Below are 12,166 nucleotides of genomic sequence, written 5' to 3' on the forward strand. Positions count from 1 at the left end.
TATTCTTTTATTTATATTATTACGCTAAATATTATACTTACTATATATTAGCTTTAATAATACCTTATACTACCCTAAGTAATAGTAAATACATAGTACTTATAACTAAATATTTAAATAATAAATATACTAGTAAAAGATATAAGTATAATACTATTAAAATATACTATAATAAATTATAGTAAAGGTATATTTCCTAAATACTTATTTTTACTATATATAGCTATATATAGTTTAATAATAAATAGGTTAAAACTAAAGCCCTAAACTTTAAGTAGTTCTAGATAGTTATAGTAATATTAGGGAGAAGAGGAGTTTGAGTAAAAAAGGAGTTTTTTAGTTAATAACTATAGTTTATAGCTTACCTCTAGGTTTATAACTATAGTACTTAAGGCTATAGAAATATTTAAGTAACTACTAGCTCTTTAAATTTCTATTTCTTAACTTCTACTTTAATACTCTATCCTAAAGCTTATTACTAAAGAGAAATACCTTCTTTAATACTATACACCTTATAATATATAATTATATTATAGGTGTTAAGTAGCTATTCCTAAAGTTATAAATAGTACTTAATATTAATACTAATATAAACGTAAAGTACTAGTATACTAAGGATTAAATTAGCTTAAACTATAATAATCTTAAGCTTTATAGTATCTTAAGCCCCTTCTTAGATATTTACCTCTCCTCTCTTAACTTATTAGATAATACTACTAAGGACTAATATAAAATTCTCTTTTATATAGATAGCCTATTTACTATAACTCTTATTTACCTAAGTAGTATTACTTTACTAGCTAGTACTAAGATAAATATAGAAGTAAGGTTATCTATTACTATAGAGTAGAATATTTATATTAAGAAGCTAAGTAATATAATAGTAGTTAAGGGTATACTTATAATAGTATAAGTAGTATATATTAAAATAGTTATAAGTAAGGACTATAATAGATAGCTATAGTAGGTCCTTAGCTAGCTTATCCCTATCTTATAATTATATTAAGTAGGTATAGCTAATAATTATATACGTAAGGTAAGTATTAATAAGGTAGTAGATAATTAATTTAATAATAATAATAATAATAATATAGGAGGTTTAGGATATAGCATAATAGGACTTAGGTGCGTAGTAGCTATAGAGGAGTTTAGGTAATAGTAATATATAGGCTTTATAGCTACTTAAAGGGAATTATAATTATAATTATAATTATAACTATAACTTTAATTATAATAGTAGTAGTACTTATACTCTTAAAATATAATTACTATAATAAAATAGAGCTTAATCTCTAGGTAGTATTAGTAGTAATTATAATAGTAGGGATATTAAGGTAGTATAGCTAGGTATAATATAGGTAGAGTAGATAGAGAGGTATTATAAGTAAAAAGAGACTTTTAAATATACTAAGATAGTTTAGGCTTAGTTTTAAAATTTCTTAGTAATATAATATAAGATAATACTATAGGCCCTATCCCTAAGGCCTAGGGGAGCTTATAACTATATATAATATTTCCTAAGTCTTTAAGTTTTTATTTATATTATAAACTACTTATATCTTTATAATATAATATAAGAGAAACTAATCTTAGTTTATTATAAAGTAAGCTATTTTTAATTATATTACTATAGTAGGTCTTATAGTAGCTATTTACTATTATAACTAATATTTAGTAAGATAGTAAATTTACTAAAGTTAATCTACTACTAACTACTACTCTAAGACTATTAAAATACTAGCCCTAATAAAATAAATATAATTAATCTAATAGTAAAAGAACTTTAAATATTACTTTATATCTAGTAGAATATAAAAGAATATATTAAGCCTTAATAATAGGTTTAACGTAGCTATATAGTATAAGGCTATATTCTAGAGGCTAATAATAGACTATAAGATAATATATCTATTACTAGTAGTATAATACGAACCTTAGTTTTACTTAATACTAATTTACTTTAATTTACTTTCCTCTATAGTTCTTAAGGGTCTAGAAAATTATATACTCTATTATATATACTTAAAAACTATCTTTTAACTAATAAATAATCTTTCCTTAAGTAGGATTAAATCCTTACCTACTTACTAGACTAGTATTTTACTATAAATAGTACTAGGGTAGTAGAGTTTATAAGGCTACCTATCTTTATACTAATATTCTAATAACTATCCTTATATAGTACTTTATAAAACTACCTTTACTCTTTATATATATAATATTTTTATATAACCCCTACTAGCCTAAGATATCCCTTATTAGTCTAAGCTAATTATAGAGTACTTAGACCTACTAGCTTTATATAGGCTAGCTTATAGTTATAAGGTATTCTTATATATAAAATAGGTCTTTTATAATACTAATATACTATATATTATAAGGTAATAAAAGGATTCTCTCCTTAACGTAGGATAACGAGGTTAAAGACTAACTACGTCCTTATTAGAAGACTATAAGTATAGCGGGGCTTTGCTTACGTAACTTAGCCTCCCGCTAAGTACTAACCTCCTGCTAAGGATAGGAGGCTAGAGGGTTAAGGGAAGCTACGTCCTCCTAAACCTCCCCCTAAGATATAGCTCTTAAGGGAAGCTAGGGAGGATAGGACCTATAGTAATAGGTATAAGAATGTATTAGATCTTATTATTACACTTATTATAGTTAACTTAAATAGTTTATCTCTTATATAGATTATTAACTAGTTATTCTATTATTTATAGAATTAGATTATCTTTACCTTTAGTTACCTACGATAACTCTTTTCTACACGAATTGCTAGATAACCCTTACGGCTTCTAGCCCTTCTAACTATCTCGCCTTAGTACGGACTGAGTTTAGAGAAGTATCGCCTAACCCCGTGTAACACTATACCTTATCTATAATATAGGATATACTATATTAAAAGCTACTATTTATACTTTTTAGCTACCCTTAGTATATAGTATATATTTAAGGGTATACTCTAAATTAGTATCTACTTACTCTACTTCCTACTATTCTAGGGTAATTAAAGATAATTTAAGATTAGGGTAACTAGCTTTTAGTACTTACTAATACTACTATATATACTACCTTATTAAGATAATAGCCTTTACACTCTAACCTTATAATTTCTACGTAAAGGCTAGGTTAGCTATACTAGTTAGCGTGTTAGGATAGTCTACTCCTAGCTTTATCTTACTTATCTCTATTACCTATATAAATAGCTTCTTAGCCTTATCCTATTAGCCTCTAAGCTTATATACTAACCTAGCTATAGCTATACTCTATAGCGTATCCTTATACTCTTACCCTAGTACCTTCTTCTGCGCTTTTATTACGTTTATAGTGGGTATCTTAGTATTAGTAATATTTCCTATTATCTCTGTATACTGTGCTAGACGGTAGAGCACTGTCGCCTACTCTACTATTGCGCTAAAAGATTTTCTTTATGTACTTCTCAATACTGCCTTAACAATTATATCGGCCGCATAAAAATAATTAATGTAGTAGTTACGTAGGTTAGCGTTTATGCTTGTTAAAAGCCTAGAAGCCTTGACATTGCACTAGATTTGTTTAGAACACAGCAGACTCTCCCTATTATATCCTGGTCTTCTTTCTAGGGGCCTTTAATATTAAGTTTTAGCTAAAGAGCCGCGATAAGACTACGAGCCTTATTCTACTCATTATAGTTCCTATCCAAGCTAGCAAACTCAAAATCAGTCACTTGCTCAACCTTTGATTATTGATAGAGGAGCACGACATACCTTACTTTAGACGTATTGCTAGCTAAATGCGAAGCACGGAGCAGGATTGCGGTAACGACAACATCGTACGGTTTATGCCCGGTTTTGCACCAACTTATCTTACTAGTAGGAGTGCGTTGAAGGTAAAAGGTTATGGTTGCGAAGTGCTGCGTTTGTAAGAGCCTGCGCTACTGCGCCTTCCCAGAAGTCTTGCTTGTTCTGACTCGAGGTGTCGAAATGCTAATCTACGTTTTGATGAAGAGCCACGGTCCGAGGTAAGACAAAACATAAGCACTCGCAATACGTTGATTGTAGACCATGTTATACAACGTACTTTGTATTGCAGAGTCACAATTTATATTCAGGCCTTTTGACGAAGATCCAGAGCCTGTTCCGCAAGTGCTAGGCCTTTTTCGTCCAGATCTCTGAGCTTTGAAGCTAGATCTTCTTTGCTACTAGCTTTACGTAACATCTGAAGGGTATCCAGCGTTCCTTCGCAGCCCAGCTTCTGTATTTCTAGTATCAGCTTCCACTTCAGTGGCTTCTCGCTCTGCTTTTCTCGATGATAATCAAAAACCTGCAGCGATTCGATGATTTGGATCGAGGCCTGAGTGAGCGAAGGAAGAAGGCTCTCCCATAAGGCAGGGCTGCTAAAGGTTAACACAAGTTAGACTAAAAGGCTATGCGAAACTGACTCATCGGTTAAGCTGATTGACAGTTGCGCTGCATCCCAAGCTGTGAGCAACGACGACTCGCTCCAATCACTCAGCGCTTCTCCTCTCTGCAGTGCCAATATAGAAGCATCGCATAGGTACTCCAAGAAAATTTGGGGGTATCGGACGCCTTCATATTTGGCCGCCTTTTTGGAGAGCTCGAAAAACCGAGCGATACCGGGGGAAAGTATGGAATGAATCTGAATAGGACAGTCTTTCCAAAGCTGAAGCAGCTTTTGCAGCTTTTCGGAGTTATATCGAAGCCTCTCGTCCATGATAGGGATTTGAGGATAGGATCTGAATCACAAATCTCGGATGTATATTATTCGAATAAGGGGAGAGTGACAGTTTTGCAGCATTTATCCTGGCCTCATGCTTGCTTCACTTCCTTCTAGTCGGGTCCAGATCGCTTCTCATGGGAAGCGGGGTTTTACCCGGCCAATCAAGTCATGCCAAGAGCTGGAGAATCGGCAATAGCTGCAAATCTCCAGCGGAGAATCCACCTTTTGACACATACTCCAGCAATGCCCTTGCGTATGCCCTGATTCTCCTCCTGAAATTCGGTTTGCTCGAAATAATCTTCTCTCATCATCGACACTGCTCCTGAACATGGAACACCGCACTTCTGCGAGGCTCCAAGTCATCCTTAACGAACACACCGCAATTGACGTTGCAGAGGCATTTCAGCAACATCCCCATTTGGTACTCGAGGCTCTCATAGATGCCTTCGCGTTTTCTACATTAGGTCCGAATTCTCTCACTATTATCCAGCTATCCAGTAGTTTCGGTTGTGCAATTCGAAGAAGCCGCCAACGAACGCCTTACCGACTTCAAGCACTCCATAAAGAGTGCCCCAACCAAACTCTTCAAGCGGACAGCATCGAAAATCAATTCTACCAAATTGGCGGACTTCGTGCCCTTGCCGCTCTCTTCGGTACTGCATCCGACGATAAAGAAACCAAAAGACTGCTCGATAATCTGAACAAGGACGAGGTCCACCACTTCGTGAAGACGATTGGTAATATCGAGCCTCATAAAGACCTCCTTTATATTATCGAGACCCTCAAAAGAGGGAAAAGCAACAAGCCTGCGGCGAAGAGGAAGACAAAGAAGCTGACTATTCCTGGACGCCGTCATCGAAACGCACGCCTACGTACCGTTGCACATTCGGACATGAGTCAAGGTAAGCTCGACGAAAAATTCTATTAAGTCGATCGAACCAGGTTAATCTGTACATAGGCGAGGAAGCGCTGCCCGCTTGGGAGGATCCTCCAACGCATCATCCACCCTTGCTCGATTATCCGCTCGATGAAATCAATAATTGGCCGTCGATGTCGGATGTCGTGGATTGGCCTCCTGAATCCCTGTTCATGGAAGCCATGCAACAAAGCTCACACCCTCACTGATGAATGCAGGCTGCCCGGCGGCGCAAAAGATGGCAGAACCTAAAGAGATGGGAGTACGAGAGTCGGAGCGTTGGTCCCTTGCTATAAACACGCTTGTAGAGGTGATCCGCATCGGCACGATTAATTGATCAGATGAACCCCCAATATAGGACCCAGGTGGCCCGGTTGCTCGGTATATGACCCAGCGAGACGAAAACTATGAAGTTTAGATCAGCTTCTCATGAAGCCAGAGAAGGCTTACTTCGGGGAATTGTGCGTTCACAGTATTTTCTCTCAACTTTCGCAAAGCTGTCTCCTGGCCCTTCGCTTTACAAGTCTCTAGCCCGAAAGCTTTCGATGCGCTGTACTCTGACTCATGAGTTGCTTCCCACTTCTCCAGGTCGGGGTCTATGGCGACGCAGATTCGCTCTAGGTGGGTAGGCATTGGTTGGCGGAATGGCGGAGGAGTATGATGGCGGAGGAGTATGATGGCGGAGGAGTATGATGGCGGAGGAGTATGTAGGCGGACTGTAGTCTCCTGCGTAAACCACATTAATGACGAAACACAGTACAATTACAATAACCAAGCATTGATTCTTACCCTGCAGGACCATGTCCTTACACTTTCGACGGAGTCGCGATCTTGTTCGAAATGAAGGTTCACTTCTTGGCAGCAGCTCATGGTGGGGTTTCCATCTTACATAAGCAAAAGCGATCATCGAATTTCTGCTGCATCGACCTTACTCTCAACTCATTCTTTTGAGCACTTATTGCCTCAAACTTCCTTCTTGGAGGGTCTTCTCAATAGGATGTTCTTTTCATCCAGGCTGCGTCCCAGCATTTGTGTCATGCTCGCCGACAGCTTGCCCTGAATGTGCAGACATTTACACGTTTGAGCTCTTGACTCGCCCAACGTTCTACGTCCCTTCGGTAGGGGCTTGTTCACATGGCCCACGAAGCGCGCCTCCGACTCACGCTGCCTGACACCGAACAGGCACCACCCAATGCCGCTCCCAGATCCGCACCCCTACGGCACACGATGAACCCCGCGCCGCCGTCGATACTTCGCTAGCATATCTGGTACACTTGAGCACAACAGTGTGGAAAAATTGTCGCGCTAGACGAAGCGCACAACTACATGACGGAAGGTAGTGGAGCGGCTAAAGCCTTCACCGAGAAGCTGTTGCGGACAGTGCGCGAGCAGCGACATCAAGCCGTCAGGGTTGTTATTGCAACCCAGGAACCTAGCATCAACACGCAGCTGTTAGATCTATGCAGCATCAGGATAGTACACAGATGTACAAGTCCTGCATGGTTCAACGTGCTCAAGCGACATGTTGCGGCTCTTTACCTAAACTTGCCGACGGCCTCCCAGGCTAGCGCAAGTGGCGATGAGAAGGCAGAAGTTCCTAAGGATGATAGAGAATTGTTCCATGAGATTGTTCGTGGAGAAAGTCTGCTATTCTGCCCATCAGCTGTAGTTAAGATTAATGGAGAAGAAATAGAAAGGATAGAGGGGAGGTATGTAAGATTCAAGACGAGACAAAGGGTCACAGCGGATGGGGGGGAAGAGTAAGCTTGCTGCTGAAGGAACCCCAGGAACAGGCCTGATGGACGCCACTGTGGAGAGCGGCCTGGAGATGTTACAAGGCGGAGATTTAGTTCTTAGCGGAACAGGACGGGGACAAGGCCATGGTATTAGGAGGCGAAGATTGCATCGGGGTGGGCTCTGAGATAGATGCCAGCCAGACGGCGCTGTCGAGAGTTAAAGGAAGGGCATGAGGCAAGTCAGAACAGTTCGGCAGACAGTTTGGCTCGGGCTTGGCTCGAGTTTGCCTCTATGTTCAATGGCTGTAATTATAGTAGCGGGAGCAGGTATCGGAAGGACAGAAGGAGGCTACGTGAAATTCAAGATAAAGCAAAGAGTAATAGTAGATAGACGAAAAGATCAGGCTTGCTATTGATCCTAAACTTCATCGATCTCTCCAACGTGTGAGAAGCCTGGGATACAAGGCTAAGTCGATCATACTTGTAACTATCATGTGGCCAGAGCGACTCTCTCTAAGGACATTGTTAGAATGGGCACATGAAGCGGGTAGGGACTATGTTAAAGCCTGTATTATCTGTCACAGTGCAAGCAGTGAGAGAACGATGCTATGCATAAGCTGATGTGTGTATTTTTCTTTTTTCTTTCTTTCATGTGATGCTGTGATAGCTCCTTATACAGGCTATCAGGAAGGTCTGTTCTCATAACGTATTCATGATGCTGAGGTGCGAGAGAGGTGCTTTGCTTCATAGAGGAGGAACCATCTCACCACTATGTGGTACATAGAATGTACTTACCCCGTGAACTGTCACATCATCTTTGTCACGGTTTGGGGTCTCTACTGCTCCTGCTCTTCACCTCCTCGCGACTACTCACCTGGGTAAGCTAAGCCTATCTAGGCTAGCATTGTTAATGGTTAATTACCTCCGTTAACGTTCTATAGCATCTGCAATACAACCTTAGTTTAATCCTGCAAATTTTCCTACATATGCGCTGTTCCCACACCGCAACAATCTTTAGTAGACGAAACAGACGTGTGGGCGAACAGCAGAACGGACGAAACATTGTATTCTATGTAATGAAGGGCGATGAGACTATATAATAACGAGTGCTTATTTGATATAGCACGTGAAGAGTTAAGCGTGTTGGCTAACAAGACACGTGGATATTAGGTGCAGCTTTCGTAGCAGCTTCGGCTGCAGTTCTTGTGGTGGCTTCGAGTTTAGTGGGAGATGATGATGTCCCAGCGGCAGTGAGTTCGAGGGCATAAGTTGGGGCTGTTGAAGGTAGGCTAGGACGAGGGTACGTTGAAGGGTAATTCCAAGGGTATGTCGGGTTCGGGTTTTCGCGTAGGATGTGGTGTGGCGGAGGCTTCGGTTTTTGGTATGGTATAGAGTATGGCGGAGGGTAAGGGTACCAGTAAAAGTGGTTGTCGAGATCGCGACACAGCTTTGTTAATCTTGGCAGGGTGCTAAACCACCTTACCCAAGACCTACCCCTACCTCCCGCTAACAGCGAAATGACTTTGTCCAAGTCAGATCTGTAGTATGTGGTTGTCTGATTATGCTCTTTGTCAAAGCGAGCGAGAACGGTTGGGAGCCGCTCATAGCGGTAGTTTAAAATAGCTTTGGCGTACGCCAATTTGAAGGTTCGCTCGTTCACGCAGTAGGGTGACTCTTGATGGCGGTCGAAGTCATCCCAAACGAGATCATCCCTACCACATGTCCCGCAAATTGGTTTGTACTCGTTGCTAGGTTTATAAAAGTCTCCAGGGTTGACGACGATGAATTTCTCATCTCTTTTGAAAGGGCTTCGGCCGATGTTTGAAGCACCTGAGCTTACGCCGGCGGTGATGGGCGGGAGCGTCTCAACGCTGCAACATACATCGAGGGTTTGCGAAGGGTAGGCGTCCGGAGGATATTGGTTCACCGCGTTGTAGGTTTGAGCAGGGTTGGCGTACTTCACTGTATCGACAGTCTGCGCAGAGTTGGCGTATCGCTTGTCGCGGGAGGCAGTGCTAGTCGTTGCGCCAAAGGCCTGCAAACGGCTGCAGTGTTGCGCTGTCACTTTGTGCTGTTTACGAGCTGGGGTTTCAGGAGTGTCGAGATTGTCGGAAGTTAGTATTCGCTTGAGGCTCATCGGGTCCTGCCAGCGCTTCATGGTTGCTTCGGACTTCGCTCGAACTCCGCTCATCCAGCAAAAAGAACAAGAAACACACTCTGCTAGATTGCTGTGCCCTGTTAGCTAGTGGATAAGTAAGCGGGATGTAACACTGACCGTCTGCCCTTAAACTGTTATGAAGTGCTAGAGAAGTGCTGGGGAAGGGGTGCGAAGGGAAGAGTGAGGGCGAGGTCAGACACAAGAGCAACTCAGACGACTGTGCTCCTAATGTGCGGTCATGCTGGTGGTGGAAGAGGACAGCCATCTATGTCAGGCTACGAGGGTTTATAAAGGTTGAGGATGGAGCACCTAAGGCTGTGTGCAGTGTGGGTCGACAAACGATCATCAAGAGTTCTTAATTAGCAGGATGTCGCAGCCCCTAGTCGGTGACGCCCCTTTATTCGAGCTGTGGAGACACTACTGTCGTGTACAATGCCTCCTGTAGAGCTGCCGCGGCGAACTCAGAACAGCATCACCCAGAAGTTGTAGACGCCATGCACGATATCATGACACTAGGCGTCATGATGTTAGAACTAACTACAGTTAGTCTTTAGAAATTTAGCGCACTTGGCTCTCTTCCTTGTTACTACATCCCTGCGTATGATGGTAACAGTCTACGGCCTTGACCGGAGTCACTCTAGTACGAGCTGGGATAGTTCGTGTACGGCTATATATATATGTAGCTCAGGCCGCCTCAGATAGCCAATTCAACGCAGTACGTCTCACCTCCTCACATCTTTACAATAATGAAGGCTATTTCACCAATCGACGTCGAAAAACACTAAGTCATGCCCTCTGACAACATACTAAACGGAGCCATGAGCAATGCAACCACGCAATCTATCATACTCCACACATCAGATCCCGCGAACAGGCAACAACGCCAGCACCGCCGCGAACTCTTCAAGCTCCGACTCCTACGACATCGATGCAGAAAAGCGGATGAACTTCCTGCTTAACCTGTTCTGGCTCAGCGATACAGAGGTCCTGCAAGCTCAGCTAGGCGACGATCTAGCGCGTGTAAAGATCGCTTTTGAAAGCTGCATGAGCGTGCGTCACCGTTTGGGCGCGTTCCGGGGGGCAACGGGCTACTTTGGAAGGCCGGGCGAGCAGTGGACGGAGTTTCTGAGGCACTGAGATGATGTGCTAAGTGCCTATGCTATACTTGCTTATGTTGACCTTCAGGGCTTCGTGGGCAGAGAAGGCGAAATTCTCTTTGGATAGCGAGAAAAGAAGTTTGGACGGCTTGCGCAGATGCTGATTTGCAGCGTAGCGGTCTCCAGGGTGCCAAGCCCTCAAGGTATTGTATCACTCAAGCGGAGTCCAGTAGCAGTATCGTTAGCCCCACACCTTCGTATTCTACCGAGATCAGTTTGTTAATGTATATCTTTTAACCATCAATTATTAGCGCTATACTAACGAGCCTTAAAAACTATTACCTTAACCTTGTGCCACTCTTTATCCTACTAACTCAATTATACCTAGCGGTTATTACCTAGTAATAGAGAAGACCGTTAAAAGGAAGTGTACGAACTATTATAAAACTCACTACCACCTAACTTGCACAGAAAAGAAAGAGGAACCAGGAGAGTTAGCGAAAGTCACGTCAGAAAACAAAAAACTATATTAAGACTCTTCAGAGCTAGGTTTGAAATCGACTGTTTAAGGGTAAACTATTATATTAATAGTTTTAGAATAGAGAGCTTAAGAAAGACAATATATTACTAAAGGAGCAGCTACTATATACATTAGCAACTATAGAAGTGTTACAGAAGGGTACGAGTTTATAACAAATTTCTCTTTAAGTAGAAGGTGTATACTTAACCTCTAACATAGCTTAGTGTCTAAACGAGATAATAGCAACAGCTCTAGTAGATACCTACTTTCGCTCGCCACCTAGTTTAAGTAATACTTCAGCATTCCATCAATATTCGCTAACCTACTCTTAGTATTCTATCTTAAACCTTAGGCAGCTATTATTAGCGTCGCAGGTAGACTATAGTCCGTCTACTAGATATTCCTTATATCCCTTAACTTCTTTACACAACTCGTTTAACATAAGTAACTATCTAAACATAGTTAGTCTCCGTAAAAGCAAGATTAAGTTAGAAAACAGTTAGGAGTACAGTTCCCTACACTTATCACCAGACGTAACTAGTACAGCGGACACCCTGTTTAGAGAGTTTGAAGAGTTTAAAACATAAGAGACACACTGCTATCCCTTGTTTCTTACATAGAAAATTGGATGAATTGCAAACGCTGCTTAATCTTTCTCCTATGGGTTTAGACTTAATTCACAAACCGCTTTTCCTAGAAAAGACCTTTTCATCGCTTATCATGCCCTCCTAATGTCTTCCGTTCCTAGATATTCTCACGAAAAGCTACGTGGCCAACCGAGCGCATACGTGCCATTTTTTTAAAGTGTGCATCCTCCTCAGGAACATCTGACCTGCAAGTTGGGCACGCTCTCTTCCCTTTCTCATCAAACCACTTCGTAATGTGCGACTTGCAGAATAGATGGCCTACATAGTTAACTTAGGTCTGATTTAAAAGTTGCGATTGCTTACCACAGGACAGATACACGCGTTCATCGCTCAACGAGCCTTCTAAGGTGCAGATAGAACATGTGGTGCCGTAACA

The 12,166-nt window shown here is 41.2% G+C and overlaps 1 protein-coding gene across 1 annotated transcript; it reads right to left on the bottom strand.

The window, feature by feature from the left end:
* Positions 1 to 4,083: 4,083 nt before the first annotated feature.
* ACET3X_010023 (uncharacterized protein) lies at positions 4,084 to 4,710 on the bottom strand (the record flags this gene model as incomplete). Its single annotated transcript, XM_069456203.1, has 2 exons — positions 4,084 to 4,369; positions 4,418 to 4,710. The coding sequence occupies 2 exons, from the start codon at positions 4,708 to 4,710 to the stop codon at positions 4,084 to 4,086; spliced, it is 579 nt and encodes a 192-aa protein (XP_069302856.1).
* Between the last annotated feature and the right edge of the window lie 7,456 nt (positions 4,711 to 12,166).

Source organism: Alternaria dauci, chromosome 10 (genome assembly GCF_042100115.1).
Source record: "Alternaria dauci strain A2016 chromosome 10, whole genome shotgun sequence".
NCBI lineage: Eukaryota > Fungi > Ascomycota > Dothideomycetes > Pleosporales > Pleosporaceae > Alternaria > Alternaria dauci.